Raw genomic sequence first — 22,329 nt, 5'->3', positions numbered from 1 at the left:
TACTGAAACGGGTTCTACATGGTGACTACTTTTAATTTTGTGCTTTAGTTTATTTTAATGAGGACACTTTTGTATTTTTAATTAGTATTTTTAAATGCCAGATTTTACTTGTAACTGAGTATTTTACAGTGTCTTATCGATATTTAAGTAAAATACTGGAATAAGGAGATTAAAAACAATAAAAATTCACAATAGTAAGTCACAGTGCTTTGGTTGCATGACAAAACTTCACAGTGTGATTCAGGCTTCTTTAGAGCTTTTAGGCTAAACTGATGCATTCTGTACTGCTTGACCTCAGTGATCCGGGATGCCAATGTTGTCCAGCTGGATGTGGACTCTGAAGTCAACCATGTGGTGGGACCTCTGAACCCCAGCTCCACAGATACCAGGAAGCCAGTGTTCATCGGTGGAGCTCCGGGTGAGAAATATATTCCTTCTGATTTTCTCCTGTTATACTAACATTGCATCTCTCTAATCATGTGATGCACTGCTCTCCTCTCAGATCTCTTCCTCCCAAAGAATATCATCACCAGGAAGGCGTATGTGGGCTGTATGAGAAACCTGACCATCAATAACAGCCAAGTGAGCTTCAGCAAAGCTGTCCTGGTCAGTGGAGCAGTCAGCATTGGAACCTGTCCAGCAGCATAACAGTCCTGTCCACACCATCACTGTCCCCAATACAGCACTGACCAAACACATTAAAAACTCTCTTTCTGTAAAAGATAACCAAGTATTGTGAATGTCCTTTTCACTCTTTGTCAGATGTTTGTGCGTGTTTGTCTTTTACTATAATTCGGGATTTCTTGTTCATTGTTTAACGTGAAAATGTCTCAAACAAAGAATATGACCAAATTTAAAAATAATCAGAAAAGAAAACCATCACTTTCAGAGAATGTGAACATTTCGGATTCAGAAACATCCTGAAGAACCTAAAGTGTGTCCAGAATTTAGACTGCAATCATTTCCCCATAGTAGAAGATCTGTATAATCTCAATGGCACATTTTTTTATATACATGCTCATCTTTCCTTTTTGTACTGTTTTATTTTCTGATAAATAAAAAAATATTTTACACCCATTGCAAGCTTTTTCTTGTTTGTCTTCAGATTATTAGTCAATTTTGAAATATGTTAGAGGATGCAGAGGAAAAACATGCTGTGTTTCTTAAACACAAAACACAGCTAACTAATACAGAATGTTCATTTGTGAATTGTGCTGACAAAGAAGGTTTTCTGTGCTTATATCGTTGATTTTGAACGAAAGATTTTTTTGTTACATCGGTGACATCTGAATTGAGCTGCTGCCTGGACAGGATGGGCTTACCACATCTAACTTGTAAAAATATTCATTATTCAAGTGCTTCGTTTTAGTCCTCTTGTAAAATCTATCCTTATTCTATGGTTTATTCTTTATTTTTGCCTGTCTGTTGTTATAGACTGCCGCTTAAGATAACTGTGGAAACACTGCCCTCTACTGTCTATTAGGTGGATTTTTCCAACCAAATAGAAGACAGGAAAAACAACTTGACCGTTGAGAAAAGAGGAAGCAATGATATTTTTATCCATCTGAATTACTGCTCCTTATATTTATCTTAGGTAATCAATGAATAGTACTCCACATTCACTATCATTCATTCATTTGTTGTTTGTCATGTCATTGTAACATTAACGTTAGGCACCATCACAACACAGGTAATGATTCATCTGATGAATATATATTTGATTCATTTTAGTAAAATATTTATTTCAGACGACGTTTTTCTGTATTTCTGCATTTATCTGGAGGGATAAAGATATCAGATAGGCAGACGCATAAAACTATGATGAAAGTTTATTGGAAACTCTAGCTCCTGCTGCAGCTGTTCACCGTAAGGGTAACGGCGTTTCCATGGTAATACGTCATCAACACTCGACCAAACACAGTGGAGGCGCGAGTTTGCAGACGCGTTCAAAAGTCTTTTCTTAAACTCGTTTTAATGGACAGTTGTGGACAAACGTTAACTTTAGTATGGCTTAACTTAGCATATTGAAAGGGGGTTTGTGTTGCGGCGCCATGACACAGTCTGTAGTTGTCCAAGGTGAGTAACACGAGTGCAGCTCACTGCACTGAAGTCGTTAACATTAGCATCCAGAAACGAGCTAACAACAATAGCTAGCTAGTTAGCTAGCTGTCATTTGCTGTGCTGTGGTAGCTCCAGTATGAAGAGTTAATGTAAGTTTAGTGCTGATGTAAAGGGCTGACACATGGACACATTTACATAACTTACGTCAACTAAACTTTTATTCCGTGTTGTGCAGTTGGACAGTGTGGCAACCAGGTTGGCTGCAGGTTTTGGGATCTTGCTTTGCGTGAACATGCCCATATCAATAAAGTAAGTGCCAATACTCTAACAGGACGTTACACTCATGAACTAATGTCGAACACAATCCCACGGAAGGTCCACAGTCAGCTCGCATTTGATTAGACTGAACTTCTTCACAGTAGACAGTCTGACAGGTGTGATTAATAACACCAAAGGTGGCGGCGTTCCGTTTGTTTGCACAGTCTTTATGTGCAGTGAATCCACAGGCTGACCACCCTCCGCTCAGCTGTCACATTCAGTCCACACATACTTTGCCTGCCAGCGTTGAAACTTCAGGGACTATATTTGATGCATCACTTACTGTGCGTTGCTTGTGGATAGTAAGCCTGATATGATTAGTCGATTGGTCGATTGACATAAAATTGATCACCAACAATGTTGAGAAGCAATGAGTCATTTCACGTATCAGGCACAAGTGTTAAAAACATTTGTTTTTCAAATGTGAGCATTTGCTCCTCTGCTCTATTCTCTGTTTTATATTATGATAAATTCAATATCTTTGTGTTTTGGACTATGAGATGTCACCAAGATTCAAGATTCTTTATTGTCATGTGCTTGAAACAATGAAACATCATCACCAGTAATGAAATGTTTTTGTGCTTGGTGCCAACTCAACTTTATGGTGCAATATTCGCTTCCTGGGTCTGTGATGAGCAATTTCTTTTAATTGAATTGGTCAGACAATTAAAACAATTATCTATAGATTTGTCAGTAATAAAAACACAAGTGTTGCATCCCTAGAAGATAGTCTCACTCACCTAATTTGTGTATCTAAATGTATTTAACCCTTGTGTTATGTTCACTTTTTGGACCCTTTGGTACTGTTCGGGTCAAATTGACCCGGGACATTATTGTTGGTTTTAAAAGAAATACAAAAATACAAATTAACAGAAAAAAACTCCAACATATATTGTCTTTATCTCAAATCCAAGTAATATAGATAACATACATGATAAATGTTTTCAATTAATCTCTGCTAGATAACATTTAACAGTGGAAGTGTCATTCGTTTTTTTGTGATAAAGTCCACTATAATAAAGCCTTGGGTGGTATTTATGCTTATCTATGAAAAAATGAAATGAAACAATGTTTTCATTGATGTTTTTTTATTTTAAACTTATATTCTCAATTGATTTTCATCGGAATATGCTCATATTCAGGTTTTTAAAACCCGAATATGACCCCTGGGTTACTCCTTTTCTAATCCGAATATCAGTTTATTTACACTTTTTGTAGTAACTTAACGGAGTCCTGGTTTACAAAAGTGACAAAATACAAATTGCCCCTGAGTTGAATCACTTAGAGGTAATTGAATTAATTAAATCCTTCTTTAACCCTTATGATGCATGATTTAAAGGATAATCCCAGTTTATTACGATCTGAGTGTTATTTTTATTTATTTATTTATTTAATAAAAACATTCAAGACATTTTATCTCTACCATGACTCCTAAGGGCACCTCTAATATCCTGTGTTTTTCTCCTGTTCAGAAAGGATTGTATGATGAGGCCCTGAGTAGCTTTTTCCGCAATGTGGACTCTAGGTAATCACACCTGCTTTCATCCACTGACTGCTACATGTGTAGAGTCATGTGCCTCCACACAGTGGTCCAAATGTTGTCCTTTTATTTTTGCCTTGCTTTTCCAGGAAAAGTGATGGGGGAGCCTGTGGCGTCGGTGGGAGAATCCAGCATCTGAAGGCCAGAGTAAGTTGTGCCCATTTGCAGAAAACATCATGAGAGACATTTTTTTTTTTTATCCTCTGGTCTTCACAGGGGGTAGCAGCTTATTTCAGAGTCAGGGTCGAGGTCAGGATTGGGGTCTGTGAAAGGTTTGGAATCCTTTGGTTAAGGTTACAAAGACTCATGGAATGATAGCAGGGGGTCAAAGGCATGTGGTCAGCATATAATAGAAATGAAATATATGTGCTGTCCTCCTACTCGCATATTTGAATCCACAGGCGGTGCTGGTGGACATGGAGGAGGGTGTGGTCAATGAGATCCTGCAGGGCCCATTGAGAGAGGTGTTCGACAGCACTCAGCTCCTCACAGACGTGTCAGGTTCAGGCAACAACTGGTGAGAGACAGACCAGCCACAGGTCGTCGGTTAACACGCTGTCATGGCCAGAGGCAACTGCTGAAAACCATCACTTTTAACATACCTTGTTTTCAATCGTTGACACGTGCCGTGGCATCACAGAGATGTAATGGTGTGGTGTTCAGATCAGGGTCAATGAAATTAAATACTTGTTTTTCCTTGTCTGGAAGGATTAAAACCTGCTATCTTATACAGCCACCACATCTCAAATACCCAACAATATGACAGCAAAGAAACTACAGATCACCAGTGGCTCAGTAGTCTCAACTGATGTGTGTGTGTTTTTGTTTTTGTTTTTTTTCACTTTGTCCTCGAGCCTGCTTGGTATAATTGGGGGAAAGGTCAGTAGTGCTTCTTGGCAGGACACGTCGATCATTTTTTTAATGTGTAGCTCTGGATGTGTCTATGTTTTTCTCGTGGTTGGTTTGCAAAACAAACAGTGATGGTGCTGATGCAGCAGATTGTGAGCTGTATTTTCCCAGTAAACACACCAGTTTCTTCGGCAGTCGCAGTCCCTCCTGCCCGGCCTGCTGCTGCTCGTCTCGGGATGAGCGGAGCCGGGAGTCTGCAGGCTGGCTGCGCAGGACTGCAGCTCACAATTTGTTCTATCAGCACTGCTGTTGTTTGTTTCTTATACAAACCAACTGCAAGAAAAACACAGACACAACCAGAACTCCACATAATACAGCCTCTATGCTTGACTCAAACTGTTGACTCATAGTCCTGCAGAATTAATGTTTCCCATTACTCAGCACTGTGATAATAAACATTAAACTAATGTGACTATTGGCCAAGCTACTCCAGCAACCATATTTCACAGAACCTGTGTGAGCAGCCATTGAGGCTTTCGTCATTCTGACATTGCAGTGGTTTCATAAAAATAATGATAAATTTTCTAGTGCCGACTAGCAAGGTTAGCAATGTTTAATCGGCGAGTCGAATCATCGCATACATCCCTTGCACATAGTACACCAACTCAGTATGAAAATGCATTTGTTCTAGCCTCCACTTTGTCTGTCTCTATCGGACAGAATCGTTCACACAGCTTGTTGCTTGCAGGCTCCACCGTCAGACTGTACAGCAACATTTACATTAGTTACTTCTGTTACTTCTTCATGTTGAAATTTTCAATGTCATGTTTAGTGTTTTAATGTTCTTTCCAATAGAGTACCACCGAAGACTCCCTAAGTCCAGGTTCTATCTTTTTTCACAACTTGTAAAGTTTGCAAAATGAAAAATATTTCTTGAGTATCAAATCCAAATTAGACAATTCTGGAACCAAACTTAATTTATGCATAATACATACTCCGACCCATGGCTCAAAAACCAAGACACTGTTTTACATCTTGGCCCATCATTAATGTGCTTCTTCTTCTCCAGGGCAGTTGGACACATGACATATGGTTCGGCCTACAGGGAGCAGATAGTAGATACGCTGAGGAAGGCAGCAGAACACTGTGACTGTCTGCAGTGCTTCTTTCTCATTCACTCTATGGGAGGAGGTAAGACTCAAAGCCAGAGTGACCCCGTCCATGCATGGAAGCATTGATGCTTAAAGATGGTGCCTGACTGACAGTCAGATGGGAGTGTGTGGATGCTTTTTCTATCATTCCGCATGAAGTCTCAGCTCCAGCAACTCCAACAAACCAGGTTTCTGGTTTCCATGACACATGAATCCGGTTACAGCAGAAAGTGAATTTATTGATCTTGAATCTGAGGTACGGGCTCTGGCCTGGGGACCAGAGTGCTGAGCCTGCTGGAGGAGGAGTTCCCTGAGGTGTGTCGAATTGTTACCTCCATCTATCCGTCTGCGGAGGATGATGTCATCACCTCTCCCTACAATAGCGTCCTGGCCATGAGGGAGCTCACGGAGCACGCTGACTGTGTCCTGCCTGTTGAAAACCAGGTCTGTGCATCTCTCCCCTCTCTCTGCAGACATCTCTGCAGTATGCACAAGTTGAAATCTTCATTTTGAATTTGAAGTTTTTATTCTCCCTCACTTCTCATCCTCCAGTCGTTGGTTGACATTGTGAACAAAATCAAACACATGTCTCATGGTGGAAAGCCAGGGTGCGTGATCAAGAGAGACAGCGCCATCATCTCTGGGCAGGGCGGGCTCAGTGGGGCAGAGAAGCCCTTTGATGCCATGAATAACATTGTGGCTAACCTGCTGCTCAATATTACCAGGTATGGTATCACTGTTTGCTCATGTACAGTAGACCTCTGTGAGCTGAGGGAGAGGGGCCTGTCTCAGTGTTTGTTTTACGGCTACACATGCTCCCATAATAGTACTCTTATTATTTATGTGTGAACTTGAGTCTAAATCTGATTATTTTGAGGCCTTTTTATTTTGAAATATTTTTTTCTTAAATGTTTTTTAGAAACTTACTAAACTGAACATTTCTGTCTGGTTGTAGGGTCACTAAAATATATTTAGAATGCAACTTAATATTACCAGTGAGCGCTCCCAATCCCCCGTCTTTTTCCATCAAAAGTTCAGATTCATTGAATTTATCAACAAGAGCTAAGTAAGAACACAGACTGTTAGAATTGGCAGTGTAACCAGCATAATTGAATTCTGAGTAGCTACCCCTGCTTTTAAGCAGTACATTTCAGAGCCAGAAACACCTTGGCTGAGATCGGCTGACTTTAAGCCATAGCATATGACTGTATTTGTATGTTTGTCCGATCATTTATTTCAATTTTTGCTTTAATTCGGCACCCATTTATAGTCTACTGTCTGAAGTGAGTGAACTATGAATTGCCTGAAGTTTGAACTTATATGAGGGAGGCAGTGTAGATGTGTTTGTTATCACGAATTAACCGAGCATTACGTTGTCATCTAGTGAGTGTCCTGTGATGAAAATACTGTTTCTTGCTAAATCAGTATCTCTGAATCTGTTTTTCCATGCCTCTAAATGTTGCTCATGAATCACCGTAACTTCCCTTTGTTGCAGCTCTGCTCGTTTTGAAGGACCTCTCAACATGGATCTGAATGAGATTGCCATGAACCTGGTCCCCTTCCCTCGTTTACACTACCTCGTGCCCAGCCTGACCCCTCTGTACACACTGGCAGATGTCAGTGTCCCCACCAGAAGGTCTGCTGTCTAGCTGTCACTGAAGCTATTTTTACATCACAGTTGCTTGTATGCTACAGAGCTCAGGGTATTGAGCTCACATGACCTCCATCGTTCAACAAATGCCTCGTGTTGACTGTAGGAATGAATGAGAAGGGAGGCCCCCTCAGTGAAGACCTCTCAGATTAGAAGTGTGTAGTGTTCATTTACACTTAAAAGACAGTTAAAACACACTGATGAAACTGTGCTGGTCATGTAGGACTTGAAGTCTTTGTCCTACATTATGTTTTGGTGTAGCATCACTCACTGAGACAACAGAACTTTTATAAGAGGAAAACATTATAAATCACGGCAAATGTTGTGCGATCAAATCAAGTGTTGTTGGAAACATTTACAGCAGCCTGCCTGGTTTTACCCTCAGAGATGATACAAATTGCTCCTTAAAGAGGAACTTTTTGCATTTGTCTTTCTTCTTATTAATATAAAACATGGCTGTTAGGTCTGATGAGTACCATCATTTAAACAAGTGGCACAACAAAGCCGGCTTTCATTACATCACATGGGATGTGGCAGCTTCAAGTTTGGGCTGCAGGCTTGTGACAGGAAAAGCACATTTGATCAACCACCCACCCACCCACCACCTCATCAACAACAAGTGCCATGAAAGTGGCCTTGTGTGAGCCACAGAGATCTCATGTTGAGTTGCTTGGTTCATTGGTGAAAATGAGTAGTGGCTGTATAATGTTGCTCTGGGCAACTCCCAGACGTGAATATGTGTGACTGTATGAGTTCAGAGCAGGGTGTTGCTTAAAAAATATCTGGCCTGCTCAGCAGAACGTGCCTCCCAAACATTTCCCCCTCAGCTGTACCTGAGCTATAGCCAGTAAAGATATTATGTGCTGAAGACACACACTAAGGATGTCGTTTCTCAGGATGTAAATGTGATATCTGAAAAGAATTTGCTGAACTGAGCATTGTGTTTTTCAAGAAACCTGGTGTGAACGGTCTGTCTCCTGTAACTGTCCCCTCCAGACTGGACCAGATGTTCAGTGACGCCTTCAGTAAAGACCACCAGCTGATCCGAGCCGACCCGAAGCACAGCCTCTACCTGGCCTGCGCCCTCATGGTGAGGGGCAACGTGCAGGTGTCTGACCTCCGCAGGAACATCGAGAGGTCAGAGCACCGTCCACCCTCTCCATTTCCGTCACCAAAACAGCCGCCAAGTCAGTTCAGCCACCTCGGTAGGCCCATAGATGACCCTCACACTCCCTCCCAAATAGTACCCCATTCATCACAGGCGGCATTGATTCATGACTGGTCCATTCAGCACCCACCTCTCCTCTGCTCTGCCTTCACTGCTCTCCCTGTAGACCTTGTTTTCCTGTGGCTCGTTGTCAAGAGAAGCTGAAACAGAAGCTGCTGTGAGAGCACATATTTGTGCGTGACCATGGTGTGAAAGAGGAGCCGAGGGAGGGAGGGAGGAGGAGGAGGAGGAAAAGCACTGAAATATTGCCTACCAAAAGACTCTTCAGGGCACAGTTAATCACTGGATGTTTTTCAGCATATTTTACTGTTTGCTTTGTGGTTTTTTCTCTCTCACACACTCTTTGCATAAAACAAAAGAAAAAGGATGCTTTTTCCTCTAAATTTTTGTTGTACTGACAAAAATTAATTGCCAAGAAATTTATTGATGGAGCAATAGTTTTGTCAGTTATCAAGCAAACATGGTTGTTGAAATGTGAGGTTTTGCTTGTTTTTTCTTTTTTTTTTATCATTGTAAACTGAATACCTTTGAGTTTTCAAGAGCTGGTGGGACAAAACCACCTCACCTTGGAATCTAGGAAAACTGCGATGGATTTTATTCACTTAATTCTTGGTTAAATGGAAGAAATTATTAACAGATGATGTCCTTTGCATTTCCTTCCTTGGATTTGATATGTTGTTTTCTCCCTGCTCTAGACTCAAGCCCTCGCTACCTTTTGTCTCGTGGAACCAGGAAGGCTGGAAGACGGGCCTGTGCTCGGTGCCTCCTGTGGGTCACTCCCACTCCCTGTTAGCCCTGGCCAACAACACCTGCGTGAAGCCCACATTCATGGAGCTGAGAGAACGCTTTACCAAGCTCTACAGGAAGAAGGTGCATTTTAAAACATTCCATGTTTTTAGACCATTACAAGATGCAGCAAAGGACTTCATAGTCGAGGAAAGCCATTAAGTCTTTTCTGGGTACACCTTGTCAAATGTGAGGATTAACTCATTTTTCTCCCACTGTCAATAGGTTTGGGTTTTTTGACAGTTAGACAGTATAAGCAGACTGAAGACATACCGTATGTCTCTGCTGCAGCTCTTGTAACTTGTGGTTGACATGTGTTTTTGGTTTTCCATATGTATTGCCACATGCTTTCTTTAAAGAGTGAGAAAGAGGAATCTAAATCAGACTGACATTCAGACTGTATAACTTTTTTTTTTTTTCTTATTGAAGGCTCACTTACACCACTACCTGAACGTAGAAGGAATGGAGCAGAGCTTCTTCTCAGAGGCCATCAGCTCTCTCAGCTCACTGATTGAAGAGTACCACCATCTAGATGCCACCAAGGGGAGACTCATGCCTGACGCACCCAGACTCAGCATCGCCAGATGAAGGTCCGCTCTGTCTTTGTGTGTCTGCTTGTATAGCAAAGGTTACTTTTCAAAAATGACTTCACAATACCAGATCTTTTGTATATACCTTTATATGTTATATACCAATATTGTCTAATTTATGACCTGATTAAAAGTTTTCTCTGTGTGAAAAAATAAACAGGGACAACATGTAATAAGAATGGAGGAAGACAGCTCAATCTGCAGTTTGACCTGATTTGCCATTTTTGGCTCCCTGACTGTAGTCTTATGAGGTATTGTTAATGAGTCAACATCTGCTGTTACAGCTGCTACACTGGCCATATTACTTGTTGATATTGCACATACGTGTCCTGAAGACAGGGTTCATAAAAGCTTTTATCATAACTAACAACATATTTCCTCATTTATTCAATGATCCCAGCCATTCTGTCTTAAGAAATGAGGTTTTGGACCTTCAATTTGAGTTTGTCTTTTTTGCAATTTCATGAGGCACATACATCACTGCTGCTCAGGAGAACTTCAGCAAAGAATGTACACGTTTCAGTCCTGAGTGCCACAGCAGGGCTCGTCTCCTGCGTCTCTGTCTCTGGACGTCTTGGTTGGATCCACTAGAGTAACCGCAGGTCAGAAAACATGTCACCTGGATCATTGCACTTCCTCTGGCAAACGCAGGATGTTATCCACTGCATCTTCCACTGCGTATTGGAGCCTCCCTTGCACGTAAAGTTGACCTTAATCATGCGTGACTTGTTGGGGACACAGCAGCGCTTGTCTGTACAGACACCACAGTACGTGGGCTTAAACTTCTTGGTACTGGTGCAGCCCGATAGTGTCAGCTTCTCCGCTTTTTTTGCTTGGAATTTAGGCCGGCAAGTCTTTCCTTTTGGCACCTTTGAGAGGAAAACAGTGATTTTACGAGTACTGTATATTTTTTGATATATAAAACTATGTCAATACATGTAAAGAATTTGACTAACTTGTCACCTTAACGCTCTTCATCACGCTCTTCTCGCATGGTTGCAGCAGACACAGGCGTCGTTCCTTCCTCATCTCACATTTGCTGTTGTCATTGTTGACACGCACTGAGATGCCAATGCCACAGGTTTTGGAGCAGGGGCTCCAGGGGGTGGTCTGGATCAGACAGTTCTTCTTCCAGGCTAAAGGAGGATCCCTGTAAGCTTTCAGTATTACAGTTAAAGGGCACTGTGTCAACAACACCCTACATGAAGGACTAGTGTGTGTGCCACCCTATTGCCAAGCAGAGCGCAGATCAGAAGCAACCACAAGACTCCAGATACCTGGTCTTACCTACCACAAGGGAGTAATTTTCCCCTACCAATTGGAAGAACTCCAAAGTAATAAATGTTTCCTTAGAGCTCTACGAAGATAAGTTAGTACTGTAGGTATAAAAGAAGCAATCACTTTTCATTGAAACCATGCATCGCACCACCAGATCTCTTGTTGCCATTTTAGACATGCCAAAACACTTTGACTTTCCTCTTGTGGGTATCAGCTCTTGAAATTTAAATCAAAACAATGTGCTCTGTTTTTCCACAGTGACGAATGAGATTAGTGTTTCCTTAAATCAGAAACATCATGATATAGATATGTTTCTGTGGAGTTTCAAGCCAAGAGCAGCAAACAAACTGCACTGGTACATCAAAGTGGAATCCTTGGTGCTTTTAATGAATAGTGAGTTGTCACTCCTCCTTTTTATAACTGGAACCATCCGTCTTTCTTTTTTCCTCTGTGAGGCAGTTTAACCACAGCCAGCCACGCCTCACTCCTCCATCTGTTCACATTGACAGAGTAATGAAAGGCCCCCTCCCCACTTCTAATCCAGCCTTGGAGAGCATTTAGCATTCCAAGCTGCACAGGCTGGCCCTTCTCCGCAGGTTTATTTTATAAACACACACCTGACATGTAAGTTGTGTCCTGCTGGTGCTTCTTTGGGCTCTGGCCGCTGCGAAGGCCGGCTGGCATGCTGCCCATCAGCGGGGCAGGGCCTAAGAGTGCGGCAGGCTTCTGGATGAAAGCAGGGGTACAGCCAATGGCTCCACCAATGCATGTGCACTTATAGAGGGGGCTGGGCTGGAAACCTTCTCCATTCTCATAGTGGGCCCCATTCAGGTCACAACCCACTGCCATCATGTCTGAAAGAGAGGGAAATAGATGTCATGCTGCAGTTGTTAGTTAAATGTTATTCAGAAAAGCATTTTGTCAATTATGATGGTATGTTTTTGTAGTGCTGTTGTTTCACAGCCCAGTTGCATCTGTGAAATCACTACAGATGCAACAGAAAACAGCTTCCTCATCATTTCAATGAGACCCACTGTGGCTTCAGGGAATGAAATGCACTATCATCCTCTCTGGAGTTTTGCTGCATCTGGCAGCACACAGCATTGGCCTATCAAATACATGCAAGCATACATTCCAGATAGATTCCTTTTTAAAGTAAATTGTGCATGCAGTAAAGAAAGGATGAGATCAGCTTCGAGTGGCTTTATTTTAGCCAATAACAATGCACATATTGAATGAAAATTTAGGGAAATAGATGAATCAGTGGACACCCAATATTTGGACTTGGATCAGAATAGGGCCCAAAAACAACTTGATCGGGACATCCGTAGTTTATGATCTTTGAGACTCAAACTCAACTCCGGTTTTTGTTGCAACACAAGCTCAACATTTTTGGGGGGTTTTTTCGTACAGCATGCAGCTTTCAGTCTGAGCACCTGGTAACAAAATCCATCACACTGAGCACTGGCCAAGCTGAAAAGAGGGGGTTTAGTTTGAAATGACTGAATTCACCTATCCTGTCATGACTAACTGAAGAAAAGTTGAGAGCCACTCACATGCACACACTCCGACCTCGTATCTTGGCTGGTCAGCTGAGAAGTCGCAGTACATGCCCTTGTGTGGATCACAGATGTCCCTCTCATTGCATGGCTCACCGATCTGCCTGGCACAGCTCTTGCAGCAGCCACACCCATCCAGGACGGCGCTCACCCCGGGGGCACAATGAGGTCTCTCCCGACACTTGCAGGGCCACTGGCAGAACTGCCGCCTCTCAGCCACACCACGCCCATCTCTACGAGCCAGTTGCGCATTGTTCTGAGCCCTGCTGAAGCACTGGGTGAGGAGGAAGACAGAGATCCTTTTGAGTGTCTTCACTACCACTCATCTGATGGATTGGAATGGGAGGTTTCAGAAAGCCATCAACCCTGCTAGAAGTGGCATTCTGAATTCCACACCACTTTTTGCTGCCTTTGGCTAAATGGGCAGAGGTTTCAGGTGGTGTGCACAATCTGTTTATTCTTGCCACAACAACTGCTACTACTGTACTGAATTTTAACTACTCATCCTGCACCAAATGGCTTTGCCCAGCATATCCCCACACCTGAATGCCACTTTTTCATCAAGCATGCATGCTGACTTCAAACCACAAAGAAGGCTTTGAGAATAGTAGTTCAGTATTTATCAGTATCAGAATGTTAATTCCAACCAAAACTTTCATACGGTTGACAGTTGGATTCTTATGTAGCCCACTGACATCAACCGATATCACAGGAAATGGTGCAAATTGCTTTGTTTTCCCAATAGTAAAAAGCAGATTTGATTGAGAACATAGTGTCACCTCTTGGACAAAACCAAACTTGAGTCAGTGTTTGAACTCATGTATCAGACGATGATACCATTCTACCTGGTGACTGAAAGAGGTTGACAGAGGTCTTAAGTAGTGACATTCTATAGCAGCTTGATCATCGATCAGTGCCAAACAGACCTACTTGTTGTATTCTTTAGTGGCCTGCAAATAAATCAGCAAATTATTATTATTATTTTACTGACAACTTCCTCTTTATAAGTCCTGTTTATCCATCCTTCTTATGAACAGCTTCTTGCCCCACCTCCACATTTAATATCATCGGAAAAGGTATGACTTGGCCGTTCAGAGCATGCCAAGCATCAGGTAGCTTGTTTGAACTGCAGACATCTTAGAGGGGCACCTCAAAATAATGAAAAGGCTTCTCATATTCAAGGTCAATAATGTGGTCATTATTTTGTGTCAAATATTATTTGGCCCATCTTGAGAAACAGACTGGTGCTCCTAAAAGACACAAGAGGCGAGTGAGCAAATCTCCTCACTTAATCTAATCTCACTGTGATCATTGCTAAAAGGCAATATCAGATTGTAAAGATTGTGTGCTTTGTGTGTCCCACCATTCTTTCAGTCCATATTCCTCTAATCCCCTCCAAACTTTCCCCAAAAAAGGAGGATGGGCTCAATGGTGGTGTAGTAGTGCACTGTTGTTGACTTTGGCAGGTTTAACAGCTTCAGCTGCTGCAGGAGGTACATCCTCTGCTGTACTTTCTTGGTGATAGAGCTGATCTTCAGCTGCCACTTGAGGAACTGGGTGATGATGATGCCCAGGAAGTGGAAAGACTCAGTGTTGGCTGGGAGTCACACATGGTGATGGCAGTGGGTGGAGCTAGGTTCCTCCACAAATTCAGAACTGTCTCTCCATTGTCTTAGGAGTGATGAGCTCCAAGTTAAATTCTCCATACCAGGCCACCAGATGAGTGCAATGATGGTGTCATTCGCAAGCTTCAGGAGCTTGACTGATTCATGACGGTAGATGTAGCTGTTGATGTACAAGGAGAAGAGTAGAGGGCAATTGTGAGAAAGAATTGCTGAAATGTGACTCTTGTCCTTTTTGGCTGCTCCAAGTACCAGTACCATAATAGCACTGATAGACAGGCACGTTTTTGGCTTGACTGGGTTTTCACAAACCACAGTGAGCTGATTTAAACATGCCACAGCCTAGTTGAGTTTGTGCTTTTAGGGAGGGCCAGAAGTGCATTGCAGTGAAGGAGAGGGTTGCACTGGATTTATAACACAAGACAAAACAAGAGCATCAACCGAATGCAGCACAATTATCAGTTTATCTCAATTATCTTGTTGGAAGGCAAAATCATAATTGAAAATAAAATTTGATCAATCATCCAGCCTTAATTACCACCGAGATGAGGAGGGCGAGTGTTTAGTTGAAGCAGGCTGGTTTGTTGCATGTCTTCAGTGAGGTGTTAAACATGTGATCAGCTGATCAGCACATGCTTAAAGGTAGGTGGAGAGACAGGTGGAGTCTGGCGGAGGGGGAGGTGGAACTGGTGGATGAGTCAAGGGGGTTGACGTCAGGACTGTCCCATTGTTCTTCCCGACAGAGTCACTGAGTCACTAGCTGGGAGCTGTTGTTGAAGTCTCACAGAGTACAGTTGTTGAACCTCTCTCACCACCTTGCTGTAACTTTCTTTGAACCTTCACCAGTTCCCATACCTGAGCACTTCTTTCTTAGCTGTGAACCAGGGTTTGTCATTATCGTGACTCATCCTGGTATGTGTTGCTATTCAGCAGTCCTCACAGAAACAGTTGTATAGCCCCTGTGTACTCACACAGACTGTTGGTAATAGTCTGAAAACGTCCCAGCCAGTGCATTCTAAACGTGCACAGTGATCCTCCACAGCTGCACTGTTCCACTTCTTTCATATCCTCACTACAGGTTTAGAGAGCTTTAAGTTCTGCTTGTATTCAGGAATCAGGTGGACCATGATGTAGTCAGTGTCCCTTTGCAGCTCAGGGACGGCTTGATAGGCACTGCTGATTGTGATGTAACAATGATCCAAAGTATTGTCCTCTCTGGTCGGGCATTTCATGAACTGTATTGTAAATCTGTGCTTGTCCACACCACACAGTATCTGGTCAGTGGGCTTGCACTGTGCGTCCTGCATATTGGCCACTGACCAGAATGAAAGACCCAAACTCACAGGGTTCGGAGAAGGGCCAGATCAGTATATCTTACTCCTCTGTGCCATACGGCTCCACTGCTGTCCAAAAACTGCTGAAAACACATAAATGAGTGACATGTTCCTTCATTACCATGAACACATAAACACTATCATTTTCACTTGATCCCACATAATGTCCTGATTTCAAAAAAGTTGGGACGTTGTGTAAAATGTAAATTAAAAACAAAATGCAGTCATTTGCTAACAAACAGTTTTACAAACTGTTCCTGAGCTCATGTAGTAATCTCCTTTGTACAATCATGTGTTCACAAAGTCGCTCTCATCCTTGCTTGTGAACGACTGAGCCTTTCCAGGATGCCCCTTTCATACCCAATCATGATACTATCACCTGTTACCAATGAACCTGTTTACCTGTGGAATGTTCCAAACAGGTGTTTTTGGAGCATTCCACTACTTTCCCAGTCTTTAGTTGCTTCTGTCTCAACTTGTTTGAAACGTGTTGCTGCATCAAATTCAGAATAAGCAGAAATTTACAAAATGAAGCTGAAGTAAAACATGAAATATATTGTCTTTGTACTGTTTTCAGTTGAGTATATGTTTTAAAAAAGATTAGCAAATGATCACATTTTTGCCAGTGTTTAAAGATTTATGTCTTAGGTTTGGGTAAGTGAGCCTGTAAGTGAGAGGGTAGGGGAGCAGGGAAGTATTTAGCGATGGACTCATGTCTGGTAATACATTGCCGGTATTGGTCCTTCCATTCGATTTGTTGGCAGTAACAAAAATGTAGATAATATCCTTATCCTTCAAATCACCATTGACTATTCTGACTTTTTTTGGCCGCTTTGGGACGCAGAAACTAGCTGTAATCATAACACTGACATATGAGCTTAAAGTTGATATAGCTAATTTACAGAAGATATAGAGCAACCTTCCATTCATTTCGAGTCGTGTTTCTGGCAACTTGATGAATCGAAGTTCAACATTTACTCCCCTTATAGCTCTGTTTTGTCTGAAAAATATCTTCCTATTTAGCAGCTGAATGCTCCATTATGTCCACCAGCTAATTGCTGACTTTGTGTGTGTGCTGTCTGGTGGTGGGCAAGTCGAGCTCTTTACCTGGAAACCACAGAGTCAGTAATAATTCTCATCACTACAAGCAAAACCTTTCACAGTACACAGATAGTCATTTGGTCCGTTGTCAATATGAAAATATTGATTGGCGCAGCTTTAAGGTCATGTAGTACTAGTTGACCTACTGTTCTGAATTTTTTCTCTTGTATTGTGTGCAATGGAAAAATTTGCATATATTTATTTCAACTCTACATGCTGAGTTTGTGTGCAGGGTGGGAATTTTTTTCACACTGTTGTAATTAAAAGGCTGTAGGCATGCCTTCTCACACAGAGCTGCATGGTTAGTAAGGTTTAGTCATGAGCTGTGTCCAAAATCTCAAATCATTCACTGCTACTTATATAATATACACTGTAGAAATTGTATACTCAGCAGTAAATTGAGATTTACAGGGAGTGAATTGAGTGGTACTTGAGATACAGCCATTGTGAAATTTTGGTGTAACTGAATATGGAGCCTAAGACTGTGCCAGAGTTTCTTCTTGGTGCATTTGAGTTATTGCTGGTTGGCTTTAAGAGAAGTTTCACCAGAAATGTCACTTAAAAAAACTTAATAAAAAGTAGGTGACGGGAGTCCTTGTGGATCAGATGTGTCGAAGCCACATCACAATTTTAATTTAGCACCACACTCAGTCTGGCAAGCACTATGTGTTGCATGCCATTCCTTTCTCACCTCATATTTCTGTCAGCGCTCTGCTGTCACTTGCAGTCATTTCAAAAATGACATAATAATAATATCAATCAGCTTGAGTTTCAGCTTCTTTCTTTTCACCACTACCTCTCGTCATATGAAGTTCTTTCGTAGTTTGAAGCATTTTATCTGATGTGGCTAGATCGCCATGTTTAAACCTTCAGCCTAACTCCACATACAGTAAGCAGGCATTTCAAATTTAAGTCTATGTTGAGGTGAAAACTGATGTGAAGACAGTTGGCATGTTCTTGCTTCACTGTGCTTGGTATTTGCAGTGATGCAGTCTGTGCACAGTGCTGCTTGTGCTCCACTTCCCCTGAAGCCTCAGTGCTTCCAAGGGTCACTGAAGGTTATGCCAAAAATCTGAAGCCTGTCTGCCAGGTTTACTGAATGAGCTCATTTCATGGTGTGAAAATGAGTCCACGGGAGCATTAAATCAAAGTCCTCAGACTTGGCTCCCCTTTCGCCTGTTTTTACCCCTGAAAGAAAAACTCACTTTGAGCTAATAAATAACACCACCAAAAAACAATCAATATTCCAGTAAGTATATTCCAAGAGTCTAAAAGGCAAATCCTGAAGAATACATGAGTTTCTCCAAAAACTCCAATCTTAAACAAGAGAAAAGTTTTTATCAATTTCAAGTAAATTTAAGTTAGTAACTGAGGCCACCCAAGCATCTCAGCTCTGTATTCTCCTTTGCTCCATACATGGCAGGAGTGTAGTGTCGTCCTGTCAGATCCCAGACCATCTGCAGTGTTAGAATAGAAAAACATTATGCTCTTCTTACCTGTTGAGCAAGGATGAGCAGGAGGGAACGGCACAGAAGTGATAGCATCTCTTAAGTGAGGAGGTCTGTGTGAGCTCCAGGAGGGCGCAGGGGAACGAGGGAACTGGAAGGTGGGATTTTAGGAGGAAGACAGAGGCAGAGGCAGAGAGGAATGGGGGAAGAGATTGAAGGAGCTGACCTGTTGGAGAGGGGGACAAAGCTCCCCTCTGTCTCCTCTCCAAACACACCTTTCCCCGCCTTACTGATCTAGAGGGGAAATATTTTTCTTCATAACTGCTGGGCCGCTCCGAGGCCTTCAAGTCCTGCCCACTTGTTTATTCTTAGTCTGCGGACCTCGCTCACATTTATCTGGGTGCAGCTAACAGTTAAATCTGTAAACCGCGTGTGGCGGGCTGCTACATAGCACCCAGCAAAGAAAACCTCTGCTTCATTCTTTAATGGACAAAGACTGAATTCATGAGTAGAATTGTAGTTTGTAAATGCACGCACTGGCTGTTGTTCGTTTGGCGTGGTGCCTAAGCTGTATGGGCCGACTTAATGTGGACTGACATGTATTTGAGTTCACATTCCATTATTATTTGCACAGAGTAAAGAGGTCTCTCTCAGAGCCAGCCGTCCACATAAAGTCTGCACCCCTTTGAGAACTCAAAAGGACAGACCAGAGTAAAACCAGCTCATTTGTAATGTTCCTGTAACTGCTGTACCTACTGTTATGGCTGCTTGGTCTAACAATGAGAGGCCAACCAGCACTGGAGTATTGAGGCTGATATCTGAGAGTTTGAAAATCCGATAATTTATCAAGCAGTGGTTGATTTTTAGGCATGCTGCTTTCAATGGCCATCGGTCGACCACTTTGGTCCAAGCTGAAATATGGTTATAACTGTTGGATGAATTGCTATGTAATTTTGGACAGTCATTCATTCATAGAGGGTGAATCCTGATGACTTTGGTCACCCCTCACCTTTACTGTAGCACCACCACCATTTCCAAGGTTTGACTTTATTATCTCAACATCTGCTGGATGAATTCGCACAAAGTTTGCGTAAATGTCCTCATGACTTTGACCCCCTGATGTTTCCTGTAGTGAGGTTGAGTGAAATGTCTGTTGGATGGAGTGAAATTTGGTTCAGATGTTCATGTCTCTCTCAGGGTGACTTGTAATAACTTTGGTGCCTTTGCCTTTGGTAACTTTGCAATAGCTCCAAACTTAACGTGTTTAATATTTTTGCTGAAAAAAAAAAAAAAAAGATCTGATTTTCAAAAGTCATTTCACGGTTGACAGCGCAGGTGGGAGCATATCTTCGTTAGACCCTCCCTGGCTGGTCATCAAAACTTTATGTTCCCATTATTTAATGCAGCCCCTCTGTTCTGAATTTGTTGCTAAAAGGTCATATCCTGTGAGAGCACGGATGACATCATCAGGGTTTTCGTCACAGATACACTCTCTGCATGGTGCCACTGGTGCTCTGTCCTCAGAGTTCCTCCAGAGCCACAGAAGACATCACAGCTGCTGTCATCGGCTCAGTGGAGCTCGCTGTGATGAGTGCACTGACGCTGAGGGCGGGGCGACGTTCCTCATAAACTAGTGTGTGCACCATGTCCGACCACATGTGAAGGCAAAAGTGTTTATAGATGTTCTTGGCGGAGAAGTATGGCACCCCGGCTTCTCTCTCAGCTCCGCACATGTGGCCAATCACTGTGTGAAGTGGGTGTGAGTGTCACAGACAGAAATAGTCAGCTAATACTCAGCTTCCACAAATCCAACTTTGGGTAGGTGTAGGGAGGGGGGTTGTGAAAGCTGTTCGACAGGCAGTTTTGATGAAGCATACTGGCTGTTTAAGAGTGCAGTCAGTTAGTTACTCAGAGCAATCAGGTTATACTTATTGGACATGTTTTGTATATACTGTAGTAAACTGATTACTGTAAATCTGCATATATGCTAGTAGCAGGGTTCCCAGGTGGCTCACTTAGATTAAGCACAAGGATGCGTCCATCTTTCCTTTCTAACCTCTGTGCTGTCACAGCTACATTTTCCCTCTCTGAACCTTCACTACATTTAAATGCAGTGACTGAGGATCTCCAATCTGTCTCATTATCTCTGTTTATCCTGAGAAGGGAATTATCTTCTGAGTCTTTCAGATTAGACGCAGATGTAATAATGTTTTTCCTGTTGATATCAAATCCAGAATACCTGGGAACAGCTGAAGTGTAGCTTTCATCAGATGTTTTCCTGATGGTCATAAACAGGGTGGGATTCCTCGGAGGTAAGAGCCTTGAGATAAGGAAGGCAGAGATAGGAAGTCAACGGTGAAGATATACAGGTTGTAAAAGTCATGGCAGGGGACGATTTACATTCAGACTGTCCTCCCCCAAACACACACACACACACACACACTCACACACACCAGGCCTTAAAATTTAGCTTTTTTCCTCAGTGTCTGCAGTTGTCGCAATCTACTTTCAGCTGTCCCAGACTCCCAGACTATTGCCCCAATTTGAAGTTCTTTCATAGATAAATCATAAATATAGTCTAATAACTTCTTTCAGTAACTCACATCACTTCATTGACTCACTCTGATCTGCCAGGGAAGTTCTGCTCCTTATACCCTGCACCTACAGTATATCTTTATAGAAAATGAAACTCACCCAAGGCGTTCGGCCCAGACTTGTCAACCCTCCCGTTTTTCCCGGGATTCTCCCTTTCACCCTCCTCTCCTGCTGTCTTCCCGTCTGTATCATTATGTTTCCCCATAATTCACCCATATTTTTATTCTTCCTAAACAAAACAGAAGACAAAGCTTGGCTGGAACACTGACAGGAGGCACAATCGCCTGTTTGATGTGTTTGCTACATGCCCCTCTGGTCCAGCAAATGGCAACATGTAGAACACCAGATGTAACATCTAGTGTTATGAAATGGATGAAGTACGTCTTTGCTTGATAAAGAGCAGCGTCAGTCAAAGTCATGCTTTTTGTAAAATATCCCACACTGATTTTAGTGTCTCACACGGAGGGTAAAGTACAAATGTGTCAAGCACAGGCACGTCCGAGAGGCGCAGAAGCATGCTCTACCTATGACTAATTATACTATCTCTGCCATCCATTTTCATTTTCGATCTCTTCTACCAATTCTTTCCCTTGCCAGGAGCCTCTCTCAGAATCTCAAGTGAAGCATAATGTGTGAGTGACATATGCTTACATACATATATACAATACATAATACATATTTAAACCAAGTGCTGAATTTATCTGCCCTTTTGTGTTTTCATCAATATCATGCAGGGATGTTCTTTTCTTTTAAAGCAAGTGGTTGCCTCGTGGGGATTTTACGATTCGCTGCGTCTAAGCGTCAGGGGTATGTGGACAGTGGTAAGGGTAGTGGGACGGCTCAGGGCGGGACGCTGGAAAATTTCCCTTATTTTCAAATCCCATTATTGAGAGTTATGCTTTGGCCACAGTCAGTTTTCATTGTTCTGTTTGTCATTGGTTGTCTGAGCCGGAGATCCAGTTTGACCGCAGTGACAACGTGACTGGTTTCTTGCAGGGACAGCAGTCTGTCCTGGTCTAAATAATGGAAGTGAATCTGCTCTGCTAAAGTATCTCCACACTTTCGATCGTTGTCTAGCATTGGAATGTACAGCCTTGTTTTTTTCTGCCTCTTCCTCTTATCTGCTGCTTTAGTCACCGAAACCGCAGTGTTAAAGTCACGCAGAAGGAAGTTTAATAATTGTGATTTGTTCCTCAAAATATTAGGACTTTTTGTCTC

The 22,329-nt window shown here is 42.4% G+C and overlaps 3 protein-coding genes across 3 annotated transcripts in view; 2 read left to right on the top strand and 1 right to left on the bottom strand.

Annotated features, from left to right (window-relative positions):
• The window catches only part of lama4 (laminin, alpha 4), a 32,552-nt gene extending 31,474 nt beyond the window's left edge, over window positions 1-1,078 (top strand). The window contains exons 39-40 of the mRNA XM_076757015.1: window positions 299-418; window positions 503-1,078. Of these exons, the coding sequence (XP_076613130.1) occupies window positions 299-418; window positions 503-648 (266 nt within the window). The 3' untranslated portion in view covers window positions 649-1,078. The remainder of the gene's footprint in view (window positions 1-298; window positions 419-502) is intronic.
• An 818-nt stretch (window positions 1,079-1,896) lies between these two features.
• tube1 (tubulin, epsilon 1) lies at window positions 1,897-10,329 on the top strand. Its single transcript, XM_076755504.1, has 12 exons — window positions 1,897-2,076; window positions 2,297-2,370; window positions 3,852-3,904; window positions 4,009-4,066; window positions 4,321-4,436; window positions 5,838-5,959; window positions 6,176-6,363; window positions 6,472-6,644; window positions 7,415-7,555; window positions 8,567-8,707; window positions 9,494-9,668; window positions 10,014-10,329. Exons 1-12 carry the CDS (start codon window positions 2,052-2,054, stop codon window positions 10,170-10,172), a joined length of 1,425 nt encoding a protein of 474 aa, XP_076611619.1. The 5' UTR covers window positions 1,897-2,051; the 3' UTR covers window positions 10,173-10,329.
• Window positions 10,330-10,761: 432 nt separating this feature from the next.
• On the bottom strand, window positions 10,762-19,787 carry ccn6 (cellular communication network factor 6). Its single transcript, XM_076755505.1, has 5 exons — window positions 18,565-19,787; window positions 13,009-13,285; window positions 12,070-12,306; window positions 11,138-11,331; window positions 10,762-11,043 (listed from the first exon to the last, which is right to left on the bottom strand). The coding sequence occupies exons 1-5, from the start codon at window positions 18,610-18,612 to the stop codon at window positions 10,762-10,764; spliced, it is 1,038 nt and encodes a 345-aa protein (XP_076611620.1). The 5' UTR covers window positions 18,613-19,787.
• Between the last annotated feature and the right edge of the window lie 2,542 nt (window positions 19,788-22,329).

The sequence above is a fragment of the Chaetodon auriga genome, chromosome 18, assembly GCF_051107435.1.
Source record: "Chaetodon auriga isolate fChaAug3 chromosome 18, fChaAug3.hap1, whole genome shotgun sequence".
NCBI lineage: Eukaryota > Metazoa > Chordata > Actinopteri > Chaetodontiformes > Chaetodontidae > Chaetodon > Chaetodon auriga.
This window is presented reverse-complemented; position numbering and strand designations above follow the sequence as displayed.

Excerpts from the sequence above, each read along its gene's own strand:
- tube1 (XM_076755504.1), top strand. The coding sequence starts at position 2,052 with ATGACACAGTCTGTAGTTGTCCAAG. Across the intron at positions 2,371-3,851 it reads AACATGCCCATATCAATAAA|AAAGGATTGTATGATGAGGC; the intron begins GTAAGTGCCAAT and ends TCTCCTGTTCAG. Across the intron at positions 4,067-4,320 it reads TCCAGCATCTGAAGGCCAGA|GCGGTGCTGGTGGACATGGA; the intron begins GTAAGTTGTGCC and ends TTGAATCCACAG.
- ccn6 (XM_076755505.1), bottom strand. The coding sequence starts at position 18,612 with ATGCTATCACTTCTGTGCCGTTCCCTCCTGCTCATCCTTGCTCAACAG. Across the intron at positions 12,307-13,008 it reads CGAGGTCGGAGTGTGTGCAT|ACATGATGGCAGTGGGTTGT; the intron begins GTGAGTGGCTCT and ends CCTCTCTTTCAG. Across the intron at positions 11,332-12,069 it reads GGACACAACTTACATGTCAG|CTTACAGGGATCCTCCTTTA; the intron begins GTGTGTGTTTAT and ends TAATACTGAAAG.